The sequence below is a fragment of the Balearica regulorum genome, chromosome 24, assembly GCF_011004875.1.
Source record: "Balearica regulorum gibbericeps isolate bBalReg1 chromosome 24, bBalReg1.pri, whole genome shotgun sequence".
Classification (NCBI taxonomy): Eukaryota; Metazoa; Chordata; class Aves; order Gruiformes; family Gruidae; genus Balearica; species Balearica regulorum.
The window spans coordinates 4,900,250-4,925,183 of NC_046207.1; the positions used below are offsets into that span (position 1 = coordinate 4,900,250).

General features: G+C 54.3%; 2 protein-coding genes across 2 annotated transcripts; one reads left to right on the forward strand and one right to left on the reverse strand.

Annotated features, from left to right (window-relative positions):
* The first annotated feature begins 3,387 nt into the window (after positions 1 to 3,387).
* On the forward strand, positions 3,388 to 8,243 carry LRRC3C (leucine rich repeat containing 3C). The gene is made up of 2 exons (XM_075775216.1): positions 3,388 to 3,500; positions 5,371 to 8,243. The coding sequence occupies exon 2, from the start codon at positions 5,449 to 5,451 to the stop codon at positions 6,232 to 6,234; it is 786 nt and encodes a 261-aa protein (XP_075631331.1). The 5' UTR covers positions 3,388 to 3,500; positions 5,371 to 5,448; the 3' UTR covers positions 6,235 to 8,243.
* Positions 8,244 to 14,703: 6,460 nt separating this feature from the next.
* ZPBP2 (zona pellucida binding protein 2) lies at positions 14,704 to 20,714 on the reverse strand. Its single transcript, XM_075775259.1, has 8 exons — positions 20,621 to 20,714; positions 19,776 to 19,853; positions 19,122 to 19,247; positions 18,393 to 18,554; positions 17,296 to 17,514; positions 16,088 to 16,173; positions 15,385 to 15,562; positions 14,704 to 14,861 (listed from the first exon to the last, which is right to left on the reverse strand). The coding sequence occupies exons 1-8, from the start codon at positions 20,712 to 20,714 to the stop codon at positions 14,764 to 14,766; spliced, it is 1,041 nt and encodes a 346-aa protein (XP_075631374.1). The 3' UTR covers positions 14,704 to 14,763.
* Positions 20,715 to 24,934: the final 4,220 nt, after the last annotated feature.

Below are 24,934 nucleotides of genomic sequence, written 5' to 3' on the forward strand. Positions count from 1 at the left end.
CCAAGGTCAGGGGCTGGGAACACTGGATTCCTGCGCTGGAGCGCTGGGGGAGACCATCTGGCCCTGCTTTTGTTTGCACAGCGATCAAAGCTAATAGCGTGGTGCTGCCACAGCCCCTCGGTGTGCGCAGCCATCTGTGCGGGGCTTTGTGCGCGCCCGCCGCCGCCAGCTCTCCCGCCCGAGAGCGGCAGAGGGTGCAGGGCCATCGCCCAGTGGCGAAGCCACTTTGTGCTGCAAAACCCCTGCCCGGAGCCACGCTGGGGTCCCCGGGGTGACCAGGGATCCCCGGCTCTGCGTGAGGAGCCCGGCAGCGTGGTGCTCCCCAGACGCCTACGTTGCACCTGCAGCTCTGCCACTGCTGCTTGCGGCCCCCCAGCCTCACGTGGCCGCTCCCAGCCCTCCCTGACCGCTCGGCAAAGCCCGTTTGTGGGGTTTCGGTTTTGATCTGGGTGGGTTTCTGGCACTGCTTTGCCCGGAAGAAGTGGAGGATCCCTCCGGCGCTCCCCAGACGGGGGGGGGGCCCTTCACCAGCATCCCCGCGGGGCTCCCAGACTGAGCTCTGCATCCTGACCCTGCGCCCATCCATCTCGCCTCGGCACATCCAGCTCCAGGCACGAGCCGACTCTCGGCGAGTAGTTGCGTGCCAGCTGGGCATGGCGAGGGCACAGACGCCATGCGGGTTGCCAGGGCCGGGGCTGCCTGGGTGCCATGCACCGGCACTGTGCCGCTGACAGAGCACCGGGGTTTCTTTCCGGAGCCAGAGCTCCCCTGTGGCTGCTCCCCGAGGGTCTCGGGCACCGTGCGACACACACAGGCAGTTAAAGCAGCTGTAGGGCTGCCGATGGGCGCTCCGGCTGCTGACCGGGAGAACCCAGGCCCTGCCTGGCCTCTCCGGCGTGCCCTTGCCGGCAGGGCAAGGTGCGGGGATGCCGGTGAGCGGAGGCGGGGGATCCCGCGGGAGCTGGCCCTGCTTTGCAGGAGAGCCACGCACGCACGGCAGGCTCTATTTTTATCCCCGCTCCTGCCTGACTGAGCGGCTCCCTCTGCGCGGTGACATCTAATTTAGCAGCTTCCCCGCACCCCGCTGACTCCGCACGTGAGGGGGAAGCACAATGCGACAGCTATTTTTAAACGCCCATAAATATTAATCCCTCTCAGTGATGCAGCAGGCAGCCTCTCGCTGCCAGTGCGAGCGTGGGGGGGGGGATGACCCGCTCCTTGGGCTCCCCAGACCGGATTCCTGGGGACCCCCAGCCCTGGGGGCGGGGTGTTCCCCGGGGGGTGGGGGGGAGGGATCCGGCCCCATCCACGGCCCAGGCCGGCAGCTGCCTGGACCAGCGTTTTCCCCGGTGCTCAGTGGGGCTGTTCCCGTAGGGGTTCCCAGGCCTTGCTCACTCCCCGCCTCCCCCCGTGCTGGGGGGCCGTGTTCCCCTCCCGCTCTCCTGGACTGCCGGTCCCGCTGCCGGGTCGATACCGGCTATATTTAGCACCGCGGTGGCAGCAAGAAGTCAGTGCTGGCTATTTTTAGCTATCCATACTGCAGCGGGGAAGGGTCCGCGTGGGGTCGTGCTGCACTGCAGGCTCTGGGTTTTCAGGCTGGTGGGTGCCGTGTCCCGGCATGTGGGACTCCCGTGGGACACAGCCCCGGTGCCGCTCCCGCTCCTGGGGTCTCTGCCCGCTGCTGCGGTGACCCTCCATCTCTCTGGGTCCCAGCATGAGTTGGGACTTGCTGAAAGCTCCAGCACCCCCAAGACCCTGCCTGCCGCCTCGGCACCTCGATTCCCATGGGACCCGTCCCACGGTGGGCGGCTGGGTCATCTGGCACCAGCCCCACACTGCTGCGGCCCCGGCACCGCTTCTGCTCCGTGCACAGCTCCCGGTGGCACTGGCACTGGTGACGGGCAGCACGGTGCTCCTCTACTCCCCGGCCAAATGGGGAGATGCCAGCGAAGGTGCCCAGAGCACAGACCGTGGCTCCCCCCCGGCTCCCAGCTGTGTCCCGCGCCAGCCTTGCCTGGGTGACCCCCTGCCCCAGCCCAGCGTCAGGCTCAGCTCGGGTCCCAGCCCCGGCGATGGACAGACCGGCCGGACCATCCTGCGCATGGGCTCTGTTGGCATCCTCGGAGCCCCTCCGGACCGACGGCTGCCCCGGTGTGTGCTGACACTCCGCCCCGGCAAACCCTCGCTGGCGGCAGCACCCCAAGACACAGAGCCTGGGGCTGGCCGTGATCCCGCTGCGCCGCTGGCTTGGCCCTGGCTCCATCCTCTTGCCTGGTCCCGGCTGGAGGGTGCGGGTCTCCCCCGGGGAGCGCGGGGGTCCCGGGGGAGCGTCCGGCTCTGGCCCTGCCTGGCTGCGCCTCTCCCGTCAGGTTTCGTTCTCCTAATTGAGCCGAGATCCAGCCCAGGCGCCTGGTAAACGGTTTATCCTCCCTGAGCAGAGGGAGAATGTCAATGCGCAGGGCTGGGCTCTCCCGCTAAGGAGAACCGGGGACGGTGGGGCGGGCGGCAGCCACCGTCCTTGCTGCGGCATGACAAGGGCACGGCCTTCGGCCCCGGTGCCCGGTGTGCCGCCGGGGCGAGCCCCGGTTCTGGTGGGCTCTGGGGAGCCAGCCCCAGCCGTGTCCCGAGCAGCGAGGGGGGGGGGGGGCCCGGCCGGGGTAGCGGGAGCCTTCGCCCCGCTCGGCGGTCCCGGGCGCACCGGGGGGCTCGGCCCGGCCCGGTAACGGCGGCCGCTCTCCATGGTCCTGAGCCGGCCCCGCCGGTGTACCGGGGCGGCGGGACCCCGCGCAGCGCCGAGCCCCTGCCCAGCCCAGCGACCCCCGGCCCGGGCAGCTCGGGACGGGGCTGGGGGCCGGCTCCAACCCACCCCCCCCGGCGGGGCAGGCGGGATCCTGCCCGTCTGCTGCCCGCCGGGGCTCGGGTTTCCCCGAGTAAGCGATGCCGGTGCCGGGCGGGGAGGGCACGGGCGGGGGGGGGGGTGTCAGCGCTCTCCGAGGGGCTGGGCAGGGGGCGGGGGGCCCCTGGGCCGGGGGGGGGACGGCGAGGGCTGAGCCGGGGGGTGCAAAGCGCCGAGCGCCCCGGGGGGGGGGCGGGGGTTGCTCCCACGAGGGGCTGGGGGGATGCAGCGGGGCGGGGGGGCGCGGTGCCCCCCCCGGTTGCCGCTGGCGCCGGCTGCCCCGGGCTCGGGGGTCCCGGCAGCTCCTCGCGGGGTCTCTCCGGTTCCCCCCCCCCCGCCCCGTCCTGCCGTCCCGGGACAGAACCTCTCCCGAGGGCTGGTGGCTGGAAAGGACCCGTGTGCGGGACCGGGGGTGCTGGGCGCTGTATGGCCCCCCCCGGCGGGGCGGGCCGGGGGCGGGGAGCCCCGGGGAGGCCCGGGCGGACGATCCCGCCCACCGGCCCCGCCGCCGCCGCCGGCTCCGGGCCCGCCGCGCTGCGCGGGGCGCGGCCGCTCCGGCCCGGGGCGCGGGGCCGCTCCGCCGCCGCGGGGCTGCGCACGGCAGGTGAGTCCACACCGGGACCCCCCCCGGCGCCGGGAGCGGGCAGGGCGGGAGGTGGGAGCGGGGTGGGGGGGGGGGGGGGGATGTCCCGGCAGCGCCGCGCCGAGCTGAGCTTCCCCCGGGGAAGCACCGGGGCTTCCCTCGCCCGCAACGCCCCCGGTGCCGAGGGGAACCCCGGGCATCCCCGGCTGCGCTGGGCGGGGGGCTGGGGACCCCCGTGTCCTGCCGTGGGGCGTTGTGGCGGGGGGGGGGGGGGGGCTGTGGTTGTGCTCGTCCTTGCTGCGGTGCGTGGTCCAGAGCACCGTGGCTGGTGACCATCCGAGTCCACCGCGGGGCCCTGGAGGGCCGCAGCCCACCCGCGGGGGGTCCCCCGGCCCCTCGGGTCCCGTGGACAAAGCACTCCCCGTCCCGGGTCACCGGCTCCTGGCTCGGTCCGGTGGGTTTCTCGCAGTGCCCGGCTCTGCGGTCACCCCCGGGCAGCGGGAGGGTGGTCCCGAGGGGCAGCGTTTGCCCCAGGTTACTTCTGGCAGACTTGGGGGGGCCGGTCCCCCCTGCCACGCTGATGTGCCCGTGTGGAGCTGGGGTTCCTGGTGCCCTTCAGCCTCTCTGAGCCCTGATCCCCGCTCAGGGACCTTGAGGAGCCCGGGGGGGCCGGTGGCACACAGCTCAGCTCCGCACCGGCGCAGCCTTGGGGTGTTTCGGCATTCCGGTGCCCAGCAGTCAGGGTGTTCGTCCGGGGACACCCTTGGGTGGGCACGGTCTGCCCCTCGCTGGGGAGCCCCAGCCAGCACCCAGAAGCGTGTTTGCCAGCATCAGGGTGCTCCAGGGAGCCCGGGGATGGTGGCACCAGCAGGCAGGCTTTCCCAGGAGGTGCCCAGGTGGCACAGCACGGGGCTTTCTGCAGCACAGAGCTTTGCCTGACGGGGTGCCGCACGGTGCCCTTTCGTGCCGCTGTCTTGAATCCTGGGATGGTGGGGAGAGCTTTTGAGTCCTGCCTCAATGGCTCTGCTGTCACGGCCCTGCTGGGGACGGTCTGGGGCCCCTGGACACAGCGGGACCCACGGCTGGGAAAGCCGGGCAACGCGCTCGCAGGGCTCGGACGTGGCCCTTATCTGCTGCCACCACCCTGGGAACTCACTACACACTCAGCTCCAGTGAATTTCCTTTTTCTGTTTTCGTTTCTTTCCTGCTGACGTTTTTCCCTTCCGGAATAGAGGGCTGGATGGGGACCATGGTTACGGGGTGGTGTGGGCAGCTGGGCCCCGCGGCCAGGGTGGCACCAGGCAGGGGACGGCGGCGCTCAGCCACCCGCCTGCGCCGGTCCCCTCGAAAAAGGAACACCCAGCGTGCGTCTGCCTGCGTCCAGGTGCTGCTGGGGAGCGGAGTCGGGAACCTGCTCTGCCTCTGCCCACACGTGTTTTCCATCGCGTTCCCCGGGGGCTGCCTGCAGCGGCTGCTTGCCTGGAGCCAGGGCTCGCCTGTCGGTGCGTCCCACCAGCCGCCGCTGCAGGATGTATCGGCCTTCTGCGAGCGAGCGACCAAACTGCCGGTGACCTTGGCGGGGCGGGAGCTCACCCCTGCCTCTGGCTCAGCCTGAGCTGTCTCCGTTTGTTACAGCCCAGCTGCCGGCGCGCAGGAGACGTGCCTTCGCTCCGCTCCTCGGGGCCTGATCCTGCCGTGCCGGAGCCCTGAGCAAGGCCGGTGATGGTAGAGGGTGGGGGGATGCGTGAGCCGTGCCGACGGGCCCTGTCCCCGTCCCTGTCCCATGGCCAGGCTGCGCTGGGGCAGGCGTGATGCTCGCAGCTGGCACGGTGGTGGTTCTGCCTCTTGGCACCCTTGGCCTGACGCTGTCCCCTTGCTGTCTCCGTCTCAGATGCACCGAGCCCAGCTGAAACCACCGTGGGCAAGAGCCGCTGGGCCAGCGGCCGCGTGGTAAAGCCAGCGCGGCACCATGCCTGCGGCAGAGCGGGTCCTCCTCCGCTCAGTGACCATGTGGCTGCTCCTGCAGAGCCTCCTCCTCCTCCTGACCTCCTGCCTCCGCTCGGCCACCGCGTTCCCCAAGGGCTGCTACCCCTCAGAAGAGGAGGGGCTGAAGACCTTCCGCTGCAGCAATGCTCGGCTGACCGAGGTCCCCAGAGACATCCCCAACGACACCAACAAGCTCTACCTGGACTCCAACCAAATCCCCTTCCTGCCCCGCGACGCCTTCCGGGACCTTCCGCTCCTTCTGGAGCTGGATCTGTCCCACAACGCCATCGCCAGCGTCGAGAGCGGGGCTTTCCGGGGCCTGGCAGAGCACCTGCACTCCCTGGACTTGTCTTCCAACAGGCTGGTGTCGGTCAGCAAAGATGCCTTTAGCAACCTGAAGGCCAAGGTCAACCTCTCCAACAACCCTTGGCTGTGTGACTGTCAGCTGCAGGAGCTGATCCGCACGGTGGACCTGGCGGCCGGCTCCTCGGGCGGCATCGTGTGCGACTCCTCCACGCAGGAGGAACACATCGGCAAAGCTTTCCTGCAGGTGATCGCCGACACGGACTTCTGCAACGTGTACAAAAAGACCACGGACATCGCCATGCTGGTCACCATGTTCGGCTGGTTCGCCATGGTGATCTCCTACCTGGTCTACTACGTGCGGCAGAACCAGGAGGACGCCCGACGGCACCTGGAGTATCTCAAGTCCCTGCCCAGCAAGCAGCGGAGGTCGGAGGAGTCGTCCACCATCAGCACTGTGGTGTGAGGCACCGGCATCCTGCAGGACACGGGGACCGGCGGAGCCGGGGATCGGCCACTCCGCAGGTGTGCCATGGCTGCAGGAGCTGTCACGAGCCACCGTCATTGCACAGATATAGTCACGGATTTGTTCTCCTCGGGGAAGCGGCATCTGGCAGCAGGAGCCGTGGCCGGCGAGTGCCTGGCTCTGGCACAGCGAGGGGCGAAGCGGTTGCGGCCGGGGGCGGTTATCGGCGATGGGCACAGAGCAGCCGCGGCATCTGCCCGCTGCCTGTGCGTTACGAAGGACCGGAGAGACCCCGAGCATCCCCCAGGCACGTGGCTGTTGCTCTGACCGATCCGGACGTTCAGACTTCATTTAAAACTTTTATATTTCCTTTGCAGAGATCCCTTGGGGCATTAACAAAATCAGCATTTTAATCCCTCCCCGGCTTACCCTCGGCTGCCCGAGGGATGTTCCCGGCAGCGCCGGGCAGCCTGGGCCTGGCTCCCTGCCTGGACGGGCAGCGGGCAGGGCTGGGCCGCGGGGAGGAGCGGTACGGCCGCGAGGCCAGTGCCCTGCCGGGTTGCCGGCCCCAGGAGGGTCACGGGCTCTGACCGCAGCCCGGCGGGAACCCAAGGATGGGGTGGGAGGTGGGGACACATGGGTTGGGAAAAGCAAGAGGCAGGGTCGGGGGTGCCCCACTCATGCTGGACGGTGTCGCCCCATTTCCCATCTCAGCCCCCGCCGCTCCCTGCTCCTCTTCCGGCACCCCCGGGGCCAGGTGGAGTGAGGGGCGTGGGGGTCCCTGATCGGAGACGGGGCGGCTGGTGGGAAACCCCAGCACTTTCCCCTTCAGAGCACAAAGTTTCTGCAAGAAGCCAATGGGAAATGAGCTCTCCCTTGGGGCCACCAAGGGACGCGGGTGCTGACGGAGGGGAACCGAGGGGTCCAGGCGGTGGGTCCAGCCCTGCCGGGATGTCGGGGGGAGCGGGTTTCCCCTCGGTGCTCCCCGGGGACCGCGCGGGTGGGGGTTTGCAGCCAGGTAGCACCCCTGAGCAGCCTGCTCCGATCTGCCGCCGGAGGAGAGCTCCTACCTCTCGCTCAAGGACTCAGACGGCTGCCGACCGGTCACTGTGACGGGAAGCGGGGATGGAGGGAGCCGCCGCGGCTCCTCCGCCCTCTCCCCACTCCCGCGCCGCTGGCAGGAGCCTGAACCTCCCCTAAAATGCCCCAAAGTCCCTTTTTGACACTTCCAGCATTGGGCTGCAGATTCCTGGTGTCGGTAGGTAGAGGCGAGGCCGGAGAGCCGGAGGCCAGCGCGGGTGGGGGTCCGCACCCACCTTTGGGCACGCAGGGTCCAAGCGGCGACGCAGAGCAAAGCAAGAGCAGACCCAGACTCTTCCAACCGAGTGTCTGGCCCCTGAGAGAGCTGGTTTTGCTGGGTTTGCCCCTTTTTTTTTAAACCAACTGAAGCTAAATTGCCTTAATTCACCAAGAGCACCAACCAAAGCTGCTTGAACATCCTCCGTGCCAGGCCAGACCCGGCTCTGGCTGCCCCGGCACAACGGGGGCTTATCGCCGGGTCCGGCCTCGGTGCGGGCAGCGTATTTCGGCGCAGGCAGGGCTCCGTCCCCTCGCTGCTGCCCGTCCTCCCGCATCCCGGTGCCGGTGGGAGCCGTGGGACGGAGCTGGCGGGGAGCGGCGCCCGCGCCCTTCCACAAGTGCCTCATTTCCCAGCGCGGCCCAGGGGCTCTGCAACGCACAAGCACCTCAATCCCAGCTCCAGTCCAGGCGTCCCCTGCGCCGGCAGCCCCACGGCAGCTCCCCCCGCCCCGGTAAAACCAACTGCAGAGAAAAGGGGCTGGGGGTAACCGGACCAAGCCACCGCGAGCGGCTGCACCGCGGCCCCAGGCGGCTGCTCTCGTGCCCGCGATGTGCGGGGACACCCGGGACCATCTGACCCAACGTGTTTTGTTTAAGGGACCTTTTACGTTCTTACTTTATACGACAATAAAGTTGGCTTTTACTTTGGAGCCCCGTGCCCGGCGTGTGCTGGTGTGTGCGTCCGCGGGGGGCACGGGGCGCTGATCCCATGGCAGCTGCGGCTTTGGGCTGAGGCGGGTGGCATCCCCTCGTGCCGGGGCCACTCCGGTCCTCGGTGACATCCTGGCCGCAAGGGAAGGACGAAGGGCACCCGCAACACTCGATGTCTTCCCAGAGCCACGTCCAGCTCTGCTGGGCGCTCCCGGGCTGGCGCTTTCAGAAACACGATACTCGGTCCCTCCGGTAACCCTGCCTTCGCTTTCAATAAATGAACACCCTGTGACTTGGCTCCTGCCAGTGTGGCTCAGGTCACCGGTACGGTGCCAGTCCCTGAGCCGCATCGTGCCGGGACCCTGTGGAACCGTTTGCCGGGGCCCAGCTCCACTCCCTGCCCTTCCATCCCCACCGGACCAGAGACGAGCATCGTGTGGCACATGGGGCAGGGATCGTGACAGCCGGGAGGGACAAGCCCTTCCCGATGCCCGTGGTCCCCTGGTCCCCGCGAGTGGCCTCTTCGGTCACGGCATCCGCAGCGGCCCCGTGCTGGTTCACCAGCACCTTTCCCTGTGCGGCGCACGCCAAAGCGTTGGTGCCGCGGAGGGTGAAACCCGGAACCTAACGCGGAGTGACAGCTCCCGCTCGCGGGACATTAACCTTGTTTGTCACTCGGCCGTCTCCAGACGCAGCGCGGCACAGCGCGGCCGCGACAGCCCGCAGACCCCGGGCTCCCGAGCAGATGGCTGCCGTCCCCCGCCCCGGTTTGCTCCCCGGGGACCTTCCTCCCGCGGCCCTGGGAGCAGCTGGGGAGGGCTGGGGGTGCCGCAGGACGGGCGGCCCCGGCTGCCACCCCGTTGGCGGGGCTGCGGCTCCCCGGGGTCCTGCCGGTGTCCCCCGATGGGGCTGGATAACACCGAGCCCTCGGGGGCCAGCCCTGCTCTGGTGCCTGTCCCGGCTCTCCTGCCCGAGGAGTTATTAGGATGGAAACCACCGGGCTCGTTACAGCATACGCTAATGAGCACAGGGGAAAGGAGGTGGATTCCGGTGGCAGCCCCCGCCATGAGGGAGGTCGGCTGGTTGTGGAATGTACAGGGGAATAAAATGTATAAGAAACCTTGTAAAAATCTGCAATAAGCTTTGGGAAGATAAGTTGGTCTGGAACGGACTGAACTGCGTTGGCTTTATGCTGTCAGTAATATTAAATAATCGGATGTCGCAGGGAATGGGGAAGAGCAGAAAGTTGGGATTACGGGAATATTTCCAGGAGGTGCCTGTGGCCGAGCCGGGGTGTCGGAGGGGTCTCGGGGGGATCTGGCCGAGCGCAGGAGGAGCCTGGGGCCGGCAGCCTGCTCACGTCCCGAGGAGGGGTTGTTCTCATCTCGCTGTTTACCCCCCCAGCAGCCGGTTGCTGTGGGCAAGCTCCTGCCGGGGAGCTGGGAGCCGACGCTCGTCGGTGCTGGGTATGGGGGGGCTCGGTGTGAAAGTCAACACTTTCAAGCGAGGAAATATAATCATCCATTTTAATACTGCATTTCTGGGTAATTCATTTCCTGATGTGCTATAGATTTATCTGCCGGGATCGGCAGCGGGAGAATTAGCAGCGTGACCTCCTTCTGTACCGTTCCAGCACGCCGGTAAATCTCTGTTATTAACTTTCAGGGTGCTCTGCCCACCCATGCCGGGCGGGTGATTAACTGGCCTGCCCGGGGAAGGGCTGTTCTTCCTCTCCAGGATGAAGGAAAATGTGTCACTGGGGCAAGATTTAAGCACCGGGTCCTCGCTGGCGGTGACGCCTTCTTCTGCCCGCCTGGCCCTGAACCCCCCCCCGGAGCCCAGGGACCGCGCGATGCTCCCCGGGCAGCAGCCAGGCTCCGGTAGCCCCCGGCTCCGCTGAATATTTGACTATTTATTGAGCTCGCCTGCTGCGGGTCTGTCTTTTCAGCAGCGGTGACGGAGGCTCTACTCCGCGCCGGGGGCGAGCGTTTGCTTTCGCAGGGATGTGTGTCTTAGAAGAAAGGTAAAGTGGAGGGTTTTTTCCCTCAGTCCGTGAACGAAGCGCGTTCAGCATTCGCGGCCCCAGACCGCATCCTGAACTTTTAACTGATTAGATTTAGAAGAGGGAAGGAAGGATGTCTAATTGTTTAATTTCCACAATTATAAAAATATTTATAAATAATTAGAACTGATGGCGGCAATTACACTGTGATTAAAGCTGGTCTACACTTCATCAACGGCCCTTCAGTTATGTAGCCTTATTTATTTATTTTCACCACAAAAAATCCATTTACAGTGGCATTGCTGCCAATAATGAATCATACTTATTCACTGCCTGCAAAGGACTCATTAATCCGATGATGTTGCTTGTTATAGGAACGGTGCTGCGCAGAAAATGTGGTCACTGGACTTTGGCAAGAGGAAATTTAATTTCAGTGGCTAGGAAACCAAAGCAGAGCTAAAAATCACATCTCTTCCCGTGCCTGTGGTTAAGAGCTCAGCGTTCAAGCTGGCCGCACGCTCCCCTCCTGACTTGCCGTTAATTTTCCCTCCCGTCCCTCGTGCAAGCTGGGCATCGCTGAGCCGAGGGATCGCTTCTCTGCCCGCCGTTTTTTTAAGACGAGGTTGTGCCTGTTAATTAAAGAGGGGGACCTGCAAAGCTTTCCCTCTCAGAGGGAAACATCATCTTTCCAGGCGCTTTTCCCGCGTCGCTGGGAGACGCGGAGCCATCGGCATCCGCGGGCCGGGGCTGGTGCTCGTGTCCGTCCCATCCTCCCGCGGGAGCATCTCTGGGCTGGGTGCTGCGGCACCCACCGCCTGCCCGCAGCCTCGCTCCAGGCCAGGATTTAGGTGCCAGAAAGCACCACAAGCTCTTCCCCCCCCCCCCCCCCCGGTTCCAGTTCAGCAGAGCACTTGAAAATATGGGTAATTTTATATAAACGATTGGTCCCATCAAGGAATTCACCGCGGCTGCTGTAGCTAAATAGACTTTGCCTTTCACGTGAGCCCCTCAGCTCCCAGCTGTTGGCTTTTACTCAGCAAAGCAGCCGGTCCTCTTCGTGCGCGATGTCCCAGCCCTCCTCCCACCTCCCCGAGAGCACGTGGGACTTCATCTCTCCTAACACACGTCCTCGCCGAGGCCCGGGGCTGCAGCCCGAGGTGTCCCCGTGCCACCCAGCAGTGCCAGCTGCGGGTTCTTGGGGACAGAAGCGACACCCTCAACTCTCGGCCAGGTTTCATTTTCAAGCCGCTTTCCACCAAAGCGGCTCTTGGACGGGTCCTTGGGGGAATTTCTGGGGGATGGATGGATTAGCAGCGGGGCTGCACCCAGGGTTTCCTCAGCTCAGCCCCCCCAATCCCAGGTGTGATGAGTTCCCGGGACGTGCTGATCTCAGGGCACCTGGCCCCGCTCCTCCCTGCCCGCAGCCCCTCTCCTCCTCATCTGCGGGGCAGGCCGATGTTCCTCGACACGTCAAAGGGAGCTGTGGGGTGTCATGCGCGTGTCCCAGGCAGCCCAGTGACCTGCCTGGCTCCTGTGGACTTCAATCCCAAGGAACAGCTCGCTCGTGGGCTGAGAGATGCTGTGGGGAGGCAGGAGACAACCTTCTGGCTGGAGGGGAGGTGTCACCATCACCCCGGCGGACGCGGTCCTGTAAGCGGCTAGCTGGCGCGGCGGCTCTGCAGTGAGTGCTTTAACATGTGTTTGTTAAGTGTTTCTCAAGTGGTTCGTTCCAGGCTGGGAAAAGGCAGCTCTGATATTAAAACAATGGGTTGCAGCTTCCAGTTGGCAGATGATTATTATTTTTGTCATTCATGGATGTTTAAAAGTGTTCGCGCGCTGTTGGTGTGCAGCGCGTGGGAAGGGCTGAGTTACTGGAGGCCTGTGCGGAGAAGGGGACAGGAAGTTTGAAGGTGTGAATTAATTATTTGTGAGAATTCATCATTGCTCTTGAGGTGTTGTAATCGTCCTTTGCAGAAAGCGAGATTAGAGGCACGTGGTTGGAGCAGGTTAAAGCAGTGTTTGGGGTTCCCCTGCTGCACTAAGAGCATCGGCTGCAGTCCACCTTTCCAAGAGAAAGATGTGTAAAACCAGAGCAGAATAGAAAAAAAAAAAAAAAAAAGAAAGAGGATTTAAAGCCGGGAGGAAAGCTCTTGGCAATTCCTGGTGAGCTATTGCAGCTGGGGGAGGTAGAGAGTGATCGTCAAAAGTAAAGGTGAGGCGAAGTGAGAGCTGATTAGAGCGATTTGTAAAAGCTGAAGTGTGACAGCGATTCAGCAGCTCGGGAGAAGGGAAGGGAGCGAGCTGCCAGGGATGCTGTGTCATAAATAAAAGATTCGGCTGCGTTCGGGGCTGTGACAGGCAGCGGAGGGGGGAGCTCTGGCTGGCTGGAGAGGGAACTTGCATAGGAAAGGTCAGAGTGAAGCCATTTCACATCAGTTTTTCATGAAAGTCTCCACAGAATTAATAAGACAAACTCCTCTGCAATGCAATACTGAAATATTTGACCTATTTTTCTACTTTTAAGGCCCACTGAAAAAGTTGAGGCGCTGTAAGAACTTCCTATATCTCCGGTTTATAGGAGGAGGGAATAAGTGTTCATTTGTGACTTGCCATTGCACTTAGTACCTACTCACTGGGTTTTTTTTCCCCCCATAATAACTTATGCACGCGGCATTCCTCTGTTGTGAAATAGGCCAAGAGACGCAGGCAGCAATCGCCGAGCCCGTCTGCTTAATCTGTATAAGCCTGAGCCATGCACAGAGTGTCCAGTTGGCAGCTAAGATAATCAGCCTACAGGCAGTTTAAATGCTCGTTACAGTACATTTTATTTGTCAGTATTTAATAAGTAATGATTCTGAAAAGCTCGGAGCGTGGTCTGTGCCTGGACCATCTCCTGCTGTGTTCCTGTCAAAATGGATAAGTTAAACCGGGTTGAATCTGGTTGATTTTTGGATGAATACCCACCAAGGAATTTTGAGATGCCATAAGAAGTTGCAGTTACTGAGTAGGAGGTGCTTTTTTTTGCTTGACTTAATCCTACATAGTGCAAAAAAGAAAGGAACGGCTCCATGCTGGGAAGCCGGACTCGGCTTTCCGTGGCTGTGTGCGCACACGCAGCGAGGCGCAGAGTCCCCTTCGCTCGGGTTGTGGGGGGTTACACCACTGTCACACGAGCAGCTTCAACAGGGGCCGCGTTGGCCGTCCGTGCTTCACAAAGGGAAGGAGGGTGAGAGTTCTCTGGTGTCCCTCGACAAAGTGAGTCTGGAAGGGAGCAGCTCCTGGCAGGGGACAAACAGCTTATGAAGCTTAAAAACAAATTCTAAAAGCCGGTGTTGCTCCACCTCAGCAGCCTGCTCTGCACCGTACAGGGGCTGGGGAGAAGTCAGGGTCACTTGTGAAGCTCTTGAAAATAGTAAAATAATCATGCTTTATGAGCAAAACAATCAATTGCTGCAGATCCAGCAGCTATCCTTCAAAAGCAGATTGGAATAAGTCTTTCCTGGGAAGAAAACTTTCCCATTATCTCAGTGCTTTGGCAATTTGTATCTTGACTCGTTACTCATCCGGTGAACTTGACAGGAATTTCCAGCTGGTGTAAGAGGATCATCTGCTCTAGAGCACAGCACCTGGGGCCAGCAGAGCTCTGCCATGAGGATCTCATGCAGCTGAAGGAAAAGATGCAGCAGCAAACACGCAGGAGGAAACTCTGCAGCCTCTCCACTTCCCTCCCCGGGACACAACCGCTTCTTTCTGGGGAGCAGCGGACAAGAAGAGAACCGTACAAGCTGGGTCCTTGATTCTCCTGACTGCTGGGCTGTAGAATTTGTTATTAACCCTCTCTCTTGTCTCGAAGACCCGATTTCACTTTCCACTCTGCTGGTGTGGCTCATCAGCGGAGCTCCCACTGGTGGAGCAACGCAGAAAGCCCTGAGCGAGCCGGTGTCTGTTCACTACTGCGTTGTACAATTCTGCACAGGGCAGGCTGGAACATTTCATGCACGGACAAATGGGGAAAAATAAAGGGAAGGGCGTTTAATGTTTTTAAATCATGAAGATTAAATACTTCCATTAATATCTGCTAGAAATTGTTCCTAGAGACTCTGGCATATGTCATTATGGTACGTAACTCCACTACTCCTGTCTGCCATCTTTCCCTGAATTGTTTATGGCTCCTTTACGTTCTCTGAGCAAACTGTCACACAAAGCTGTGGTGTCCCTGGTGTCACTACCAAGAAAGAGACTCTTTGCACTAACAGCAACAGGACAAACGTGGTGTGGTTTTTTGTTTTTTTTTTTCCCCATTGAATTACTTTACCTTGCGTGAACACGTCATTTTATGCATCATCTTTACAGTCTAAGCAGCCCCTGAATACAGAAAATCTAGGGGTGCATGAATGAGGATGTTTTGCGGTTGTTTAAGGGTTCCAGAATTGGCAGCTAAAAATGAAAAGAACATCACAAAACCAGTAATGCAATCACAGCTGCTCTTTGGTTTTCCAATTTCTGTCATCAGTTTATTAGCAAGATCTTGCTCCATACTGTTTGACTCGAGGCTTTGTACAAATCTGGCAGGTCACTTCGTTGTTAGGACTGTAAGTTCCGGGATCACAAACCACTGCGAAGAGAACACAGTCAGTGTTTCAGCCAGGGCTGGGACCGTCAGAAAACACCACGTGTCTTCCTGACACTGTGAGTGACACCTTGTCCCCAAACTCACCGAGCCTGACTCCCACTAGATACCCCGAACTCCAGAACTAGCAGGAGGTGCTGCTGGCAAAAGAGCTTCTAAAACAGCTCAGTGTTTTCCAGCAGCACTACCGTTAATGTAATTGTTTCTTATTTGTTCTGTATTTTGAGCGTGGTCACTCACCAGTGACCTGGAGGAAAAAAACCCACTTTGCTGCTTCCGCTTACTCTATTTGGAAATAGTTACACCTACGAGTGCACTAACAAACACTGCCAGCTTGTTTTCTGTTCCTGTCAGTTTGGGTTTTTTAAAAATCTGTGATGTGAATGTCTTTCCAAAAGATGAGTGGAAATATCGTTACTTTTGACACTGATATTTACCAAATACTCTTCAGAGAAATCTGTGATCAGAGCTAATAAGCTATATTTAAATCAATGTATTTCATACTTACCACAGCAACTAGCGCAGTTCTTGTGGGTGATATCGTTTTTCCCAAACCCTGGTCGACAACTGTCAATGTGAGTAACTGAGAAACTGTTGTCCACGTAGTGTATCGTAGGAACAGTTTCAAATTCGTGCTTCAAAGCATATGTCTGTTTATTGAAAAACTCTCCAATTCGGTCTCTTGCCTAAAATTCAGAAACATCGGAAGAATAAAAAAGTCAGTTTTTTTCTTGATGCGAAGATATCAGTAAATGCTTTATAGTCCTGATTTTCCCCACACGCTGACCTGTCACCTTCACTGGGAGTCTTCCTTCGGCCTGGGATCAGACCCAGTATGCAATCTGACAAAATCAGCAGATCTACTTCAAATTGTATTTCATTTACCAAATCAAAGATTTAGAGGACTGGAAGTTCAGTATGCTAATATAAATACTAATGGTTATAATTCCTTATTCTTAGCAGTAAATATAAAGGAAACAATGAGACTGATTTTTTTTTTTTTTTTTTTTTTTTTTTAAACTGGATCAATTTGACTTTTAAAACCAGTTTTCCATCCTGAACTGAATTATTTGAAATCCATGAATCATCAGTTACGGGATATGAATCCTGTAAAACCCGGGTGAAGCTGGATTACTACCAGTCAAATCTGTAGCTGCTAAGGCAGAGATTTGTGTTAATTACGCAGAGAAGACACAAGGGCGACACAGAACCTCTTGAACTCGCATGTTTGTCGCATCTTCGCAATCATAAGGAACCTGGTGGCAAACTTCTTCCCATCCTGGTGCAAAAGGATTGACTATGAGTGGGGGGGGAAAAAAGATACATGTACATCTTCAAGAATATATTACAATGAACTCAAATACCTCAAGCACTTCATCCTATCGTAGCCTTTTAACTTTGCCTCTAATGTGTGAAGAATGGTGACTGACTTATTTGTTTTCTTTCACTTGTCACTGTCTGCAGTCAGGATTGTGTTTTGAAGCAGTTCTTTTGATCCGGCGCATTTGAATGTTGAAAAATGAGTGATTGATAAAAGGGGAAAAAACAGATTTGGTCCTGGTGGTTTCTATCCAGTTACTTAAATTGCTTTGTTCCAGTAAGAGTCAGAGGTCAACCGATAAAGTTATGTGGGGAAAAAAATGCTAATCTGACAGGAAGAATGGAACCGAATTCTCACATAGTACCCTCAGGTTACAGAAAAGGCTGAAGTTTTATGCCAACTTAAAACCTTTGGGTCCTAAGTTTGTTCTGAATGTTTCTTGACTGTGAGGGGAAAGTGGCCACAAAACTGTTCCATAACCTGTTGGATGGTTCCTCTTGGCACATGATGAGAACAGATACAGGAGAGAACATGGTCAAAGCATTAATGAATAACTTCCTTTCCTCAGTGATAAAACATCTCTAAATTAGGGCAGCCATCAGGGTTGATTCAAACCGTTTTGCAAGGCAATACAGCCACATCAGAATTACCATAAGGGAACTGTGAGGCTCTTGCTTTTAACCTCTGTGCAGTTTCCTAGAATCAAGCAAAACCACAGAGGTCACAGACTTATTAAAAATCAAATAATGAAAAACAAATATGATCATTTCCCTTTTTTACAAAAAAAACCCCAAAAAACCATGGCATTTTATCGGCCATCTCCTTTCAACAATCCTATCCAACTGCACACCTTGAAAAGTAACAATTCTCACTAAGGTTGTAAGAAGTACAATACTACAAATTCAGCATATTAACTGCATTTTAGCTCCATCTGTGGGCTAGTAAGAAAAAATACAGGCACTCTGAAAGAAAGCGGGAAAAACAACTTTCGAAGGTATACTCAACTTTCATGTATTTCAGATGTTGTTTATAGTACTCTTAGGTTGTTTATAAAAATAAATGGTCCCTCCCAAACAAACAAACAAACAAATCTGTTACCTTGAAAACTAACAAATAGTTCATGCAGGAGGCCCTGTTTTGGTATCTTGACAGAATGGCATTTGTAGGATGACTCTATGATGTGACACGTCAGATCAGAGATGATGTTATTTAAGATTTTCTTTAGTTCCTCAAAGAACCGGTCGTTAGCTGCTAGCTCGCACTCCTTTGTAGTAAAGCGCACAAATACCTGATATGTGTGGTCAGCTTCCCTGTATGCTTTAAGAAAATAGTTTGTGAGTTCTGCGGTGTAATCACAGATTGAGTCTTATACAGAACCTTATCGTCTGTATCGGTGTACTTTGTATCTGAAATACAGGCTCTTATTCAAAAGTAAACAAATAAATAAAGCTTACTTATTAACCATAACAGAACAAATTTGTCTTTGCCAGAGCTGACTCAAATAGTAAGAGACATTTTAGTTTGAAACATACAGGAATTTATGTGGTTATGTTATGGGGCTCTGCTCCCAAATACTAAAACAAAAAAGGAGACAAACAGTGAAATAACACAGAACTAGCGCGGCTACGAAGTTATGTGACTGAAATTGGGATTATGCAAAAATATTCTATGCCGTTATGGTGTGGGAGTGAATGCTTTTACAAATTATTTTGAAAGTTAATGTTCCTCAAGCCTTTTTGGAAATGTTATTTTGTGGGATATTGGTGAACGGTGGTTACAAATAGTGGAAGAAGGCTCGAGCGTGCTGCTCGGGCGGTTGGGGCAGAGGGCTCATTCTGCGCCAGCGTATATTCAGTTTGGTAATCTCTCTCGCGGGAGACTGCACTCAGACACCAGCTTCCTTTTCAGATCTTGGATATCACTGGAATTATTGTCATTCGCTTTGTTCTTATTAAGGGCAGAGATTATTTTATTCTTTGAGTTGCCATATATTCTTGGTAGCAGTTATTTAAAACTTTTTTCCAAAACTGGGAGAGGGGGTGCGTGTTATATAAAGATAAAAAAATTACTTTCTATTCTGGGATAAAATGTTAACTAATTATTATTTTTTTTTTATCAAGCCTTGCAATAAACATGCAATTCACGAACCCACCAAACTGGAAAGGCTGTGTGCATTAGCTTACTAGTAACCTTACCGTATACCATGAATTTATAAGCCTCAAACATTTCTCTTTCTTCTTGTGTCATAGTTTCTATGATTTTGTGAGAAAGAGTGCAAGTGTAGGCTCCAGACATAAACTCCTTAAAACCCATCACCATCAGCTTTCCTGTTTCTGTAAGATTCACATACGTTCGCCCTAGAATAGAAACAGGAAACACTTGATTACTGGAAATGTTCAGTTTCTGATGCTCTGCTCATTTGGAACATTTGAAGATGAGACTTTGCTCTTGTACATAATGACACTGATTCGTGTTAGTCTGAAAGAATCTAAAATTTATGACCTTTAGGACTTAGTGCAAGTTTCCTTCTATCTCAGACATTTGAAAATTTTAGAGGGAGAAGAGAATGTCTGTCTAATGTCAGAGCTCGTGGAAAAAATTGACGAAGGACCGAGTGACTATTTGGACCCACCATCCTATTGCAGGGTGGCATCAACAGAAACAAGGAAAATATGTGATTTCATGTACAGTAATCTACTTAGCCATTTGTGGTTGACTTTTCCCCTTGTAAATAGAAAACAGAAACTATTTCTCTATATCAGCATATTTTCCCAATTGCCTCCCCACCCCCCCCGCCAAGGCAGAGGCTGTTTCTAAGTTTGTGAAAAAGTGCCGTACAAAGCCTGTTCTGTTAGTGACCGGGGAAAAAAACAGCTAAGGCAGGCAGAGTGGAAATCCTTTGTAGTCCGAGCAAAGTGACCAACCTTCTAAATTTTTTCCATCTGGACCAATCCACAAATACTTGGGATCTATTACTTCCTCTTGAGAGCGAGCCAAATCCATACATACCAGGAATGGGCTGTTTGTAAACACCTTAACGTACACGTTAACTGCAATACAAGAGAACAGGGTAAATGACATGAAATGCTTCTGTTGAATGAAATCGCCAAAATACTCATTTAAAAATTATGTTTAATGTAAGGCAAAGGTTTATTTGTCCTGTTTGGAGTTGAAAAGTACAAGGTGAATCTTTTCTCTCCATTTGTTCTTATTAATATCACGGAACTGTCCACAGTGGGGTTGGTGCTGACGGTGCGACGGAGACGCTTCAGTCCCACACAAATCCTGGTGCAGGGTTCCAAAAAGCACCAAATTTTGACCCTGTTGCTGAGTGGGCAACCCTCGTTTAGGCATTATATTTTCAGAAGTACTTACAGTAGCACCATGGGAGAAATATATTTCTAAACCCCCCCCCCCCCCCCCGTTGTTACTGTATGCTTGCGGGATCGTTTCTCTTAGCTAAGCCTGGTTGTGTCACTTCCGTGTGTAGCGTTGTCTATGTAATGATCACTGTCCTTAAAACTCCATTTTAAAAGTCTAGTAAGACCTAAAAAAATAGATAGAAGAGACAACTTTACCTTCATGTTTGGTATCGCCATAAACATTATTTTCTATTAAATTAACAGATTGTTGCTCTTCCTTAGGTACAGCTCTCACTATAGGGAAAAGGACGTAGAATGTTACAGAGCAACCTAAATGTGTGATTGTTAAACGTTTATTTTGTCTTAGCGAGTTTCTGTCTCTTGCCTTGCTTTTTTTGTTGTTCCCACACCCTTTTCTTAAAAACAAGGGCTCTCGCTTCTTGCTGACTTGCCAGTTTTTGTTGCTTTAGTGCCCGGGTTGCAAATCTGACTTCATACGTAGCAGGTTCCAACCTAGGTGAGCCTTCCTCTTCACAAAAAGCTGATAAACCAGTTACAAAATCTAACCAGAAAGCTAAGGCTCTTCACAATGATGCCAAGGAGAACCTGGATAAGTGGAGCATGGAGACTGTGGGAGGGTGTTGGGTCTTCAAGCATCTGTCAGCCTTTGCCTTTTGGGAAACAGAGGGCAGATGTCTGGGCACAAGGGTTTCTGTTATGAGAGCTCCCAGGAGATGTGAAAATCCTTACGATTTGTGCTTTTTTCAGGCCATGGCGGCAGACTAGGACCGCTGTCTGACCTCTGCCATTCAGGACTTGGGTCAAGCGGGAAAAAGGGCATTGCCAGGATCCACACCTTCCCATCTAAAAGGGGCTTCCTCATCGACTGCTGAAGGAAGGTCCTGCACAGGAGAACTGCTCTCTACAGACGGCCATGCCCGGCCCAGAGGGGTGCCCACCGCCCCATCCCACAGCCACTCTCCGAGGATCCCATGCCTCAGAGAGCGCACCCATGGCCTCTGCCCTGCCGCTCCTTCCCTCAATACCTCCAGTCAGAGCACCCAAACCCGCCGCCACCACCACCACCACCACGGCCGCCGCCATCCGCAGGAGGCCCCCGGGGGGGGAGCGCTGCCTCCCGCCGCTCCCGGCCATGCCGCCGCGCCGCCTCCCCGCCTCCCCCGCGCCAACGGCCGCCGCGCGGCGCCAACCGCCCCCGGGGAGAGGGAGGGGGGGAGAACGGCCCTGCCCGCCCTTCGCGCGCGCCCCCGGCGCTTCCCGCCTTTTCCTCTCTCTCCTCAGCGGGGGCGAGCAGCCTCTCCTCGCCTCACCGCAGCGCTTCGGGCAGGAAGGGGGGTCCCCAGCTACTCATTCGGCCGCCTCTTTTCTTCCTCATCCGCACCCTGTGTTTTTAAAAATATCCCTTTTTAAATTATTATTTTTATTTTTTTTTTTTTAATTCTTCACAGACCTTGTGGGCAGCTTGGCTAGTGAAGGACAGCCCTGCTCCCCCAGGTGCCAGCTGCACACTCCCCCCCCCCCCCCCCCCCCCGCCCTGGGCTCCCGCGTTGTCACACCTCAGCCCCGCACTTGAGAAACCACCACGCTGCTCTTCCACAGTGCATAGCGAAATTTTATTTTTGACTCTAAGGTGGTGTTTCCAGCTGTGTGGGCAAGGATAGGAAACTCCAGGGGGAGGAGGGAATAGCTTCAGGCATAGGCTGTGGTCTGCTCAGTGCACCGAACCTGCCCTATAACTGCCGGGCTGGCGTCTCCAGCTCCACGTTTCGAGTACGAAGAGCTTTGGTAAGGTAACTGCAAGCTTTGCAGTCTGCAGGTTTCTGGAACAAGTCATGGGGCACGTACTTTCGGCTTAAAAACAAAAAACATTCCTGCTACTTGCTGTGAGAAAGACTGAAAATAAGAGCCGGGCATATCCTGTTGGCTCAAAAATAGAGCCAAATGCCACATTACTACTTCAAGTACTCAGTGGTTTTTAAGTCAGTTACGTGTTTTGGAAGACTTGCTGATGACTTTTAAACTCTTAAAAGTACAAATACTGTGTTTCTAGAGTGAGCATTATAAAAATACTCAGGAAATGCAGCTGAACAGGGAGAGGAGGGTACTTGCGTTTGACCACACTGCGCATCATGAGACACTAAAGGTCAGGAACTGTGGCCAAGCCCCTGGTAATCAGCTAAATCATATTTATTGTGCAGCCCCAGACCATGCCAGTATCCAAAAATGATGTAAGAGTATTTGCATAACAAATATGGAACCAGCCAACACAGGAATGATACTTTTTTTTGTAGATAGCTGTAAAAGTTTTAATTCAATGCTTCCATGTAAAAAAAACCTTAAGTTATGAGTTTTCTTTAATAAAGCATACAAAGAAAGTGTGAAAAAGAAAGTATCAAATTATTGATGGAAAATACTTTTACTCAAGCCTGGTGGCATTTTAAAGTAGTGTCCCTCTCATTTCATGTCTTGCAAAACTCACTCTACTAAATGTGTGCACTGCCTCATGATTTCACTTCTCTGTCTTTGCAGGGAACCGGCCACACTTGCTTCTTCCTTAGACCAAGATATTAACTCTGAAGTGTTCGGTTAAGGTACAAGAACTATGTCAGGGTTTTCATTTTTAATTTCCTTGAGCTGCTGAACAGTTCATAATTAGGATCACCTCAAAAGATCCAGCGTTCCCATGTGTTGAATGTTTTCAGTTTTACTCAAAGTTAACATTTCACGCTTACGCCGTATAGGCAAAATGATTCAGTTTTTAACGTGTCTGCTATGAACTAGTCATATTTCAGTCTGAACATCCTCTGTTCCTAAGGATGTTTATAGCCTATTGTCATGTAACTGTCCTACACAGCCCACCAGTCCCCAGCTTGCTAATTATTAGAAAATATATATAAATAAAAAAAAGAAAATACTAGAAAACTTTCTCTGCAGTTTTGAATCTGTATAAACTTAGGGTCCTGGTCTGTCTCTTTAGTCAAATGACTCATTCCTTTTTAAGTCTATGATGTTTCTAAGTTACAGACATTACAGATTCGTAAGCTTGCCGGGGGGGGTGGGGGGGGAAGCTGGTTATCTTTAAGAACAGGGTAATGGTGGCGGAGGATTTAATAGGACAGAATGTGAGGTCATGTATTTATTAATTACTAGGTATCTTTACTAGCAGCTAGAAGCTCTGTTGGTAGGAAATTATAGAAGAGGAAAAAAAATCTACTGTAAACTTGATTGTGGTGTGAGCAGATATTAAAAAGGCAAATATTTTTTCCTAGGAAATATGGAGAGAGATTTCCAGGAGTATAGGTTCATGTGAATGAGCTGTGCAAGGCTCTGCAGAGATATTCCTGAGGTGCAGAATACAAGTTTTGTCTCTGATCTTTAAGGTGGATGATGTAAAGTGGGGATAATGCCAAGGAGGGCCACGATTAACATAGTGGCATGTTTTTATAGGCTGGCAAACCCAGGCTCATTTGATTTCTGCCCTTGAAATAAATGCAGAGAGAAGACGTGATTGAGTATCTGATGGTAAGTGTGAAGGAAAGTAAAGATTTAAATTAGAGAATAAATCTGGCAGTAAGAGAAAATCACCGTGAATAATTCTGGGATGGAAAACAGAATGAGGTTTCTGGTCGTCACACAGTAGATTCCTTAAAGGGCTTCCTTAAAGTTCATAGGAGCAAGAAACCTTCCTAATTATTAAACGGTTCTGGAAGGGGAATACAGGATTGTCCGGAATCAAGCAGAGAGTTGGGCTTGATTATCCTGGATATCTTTTTTTTTTAACATTGTATTTCCAGACTCTTTTTTCCAAGTGATGGAAAAGCGTCAATTTAAGAAGCAGTCATTGACGCAATGCAGAAAGTAAGCAGGAGAATCATGTTTCCGCGTTGATTACCCAAGCTATGGTAATTCGCACTCACTCTCTTTGGTTTTATGTCCAAGTGATTAGGTCAGATCACAATTTCATTTGCCACTTGTAGATTCTCAAGTCGCATGAGTATTAGTACTGATTTCTGGACCCCTTTGTGGAAAAGCATATGCAGTAAAGCAACAAAATCCATTAAGCCTCCATCAATCTTCTTACTCCAAAACATTCAATTCCCAGTTTTAAAATATAGTTGAGTTGCAGGGCCAAAAAACCCTCAACCCAAACCAAAAGCATGTGATGAAATAAGTATAAAACTGTAATAAACGGATGCAGCAATACCCCAAGGGTCCAGAAGCCCACCTGCCTTTGTCATGCTGAAAACCATCAGAGAGCCTTCCATCTACAGCATCTTGGGTTTGTTATTTTCCTTTTTTTTCTCTCAGCTGTCTCTGGCTTATCAGAGTTTGAAGCTGCAAACACGGACTATGTCGATATTGAAGCACAGCAGATCCGGACTGTTCCGCACTCGTGTTCTCTGCTGATCTGAGATCTAGGCCAGCTATTCTCTTTTTAGGCCTTTTCTTGGTAAATAGCTCTGGGCTTTGGGTGAAACAAAATGTCTGTGCTTGGCTTGCACATGAAGTCAAGACTGCATTGGTCTGGCACGGCTCACGCTTCCTCGTGAATCGTAGAAGGGTTTGGGTTGGAGGGGCCCCGTAAAGGTCACCTGGTGCCACCCTCCTGCCCTGGGCTGTGACATCCTGCGCTCGGTCAGGTTGCTTACAGCGTTGCGTAGGGTGAGCTTCCTCTCAGACTGCTGTCTTAAATGTACAAAAATTATCATTTAACAATTCTCCCAGTACTTTGAATTAAATTAATCTTTGCTTTAATTTATTAAACAATTTTGTAACTTGATTTTCTTCTAAATAGCAATGCTATTTTGTTAAGAAAACCAGCTAACTTAAGTTTTATTTTACTCTTATCTCAGTCATTTAACTTTAATATAGTCTGAGGAATGCGATCTGTTAACAAATAATGCAAAGAAAGCAGCATTTGTTTAACAGTTGAGGCTGCATTACCATGTTTACATGATGTGTAAAGAGAGCCAGGACAAATTGCACACAAAGGAAATTCAGTGTGTAGAACACAACTCACTCTTTCACGTGTGTGGGCATCATAGCGCGCAATTGCCACACCAGTTCTAATAAAAGCTTTAGGCTACTTGGCTCTGCAGCATAAAACAAAGTGAGTCAGAAGTCTGCAGAGCAAAATAGCTCCATGTCACCCTATGAATAGCTATTGTCCCTTGAGTGACCTAACCCAAGTCATCACAAACGGCTCTCCCGCTATTTTGGGTGTTAGTGCTTGCTGCAGCCTTTACAGATGAAGGGCTCCCTAAAACGCTAAGTAGTATTTTTGAGTGGCTGTCCGTGATGGTTGCGGATCTGTTCACAGAATGACTTCCCACCTGGCAGCCTGAGGGAGCTGG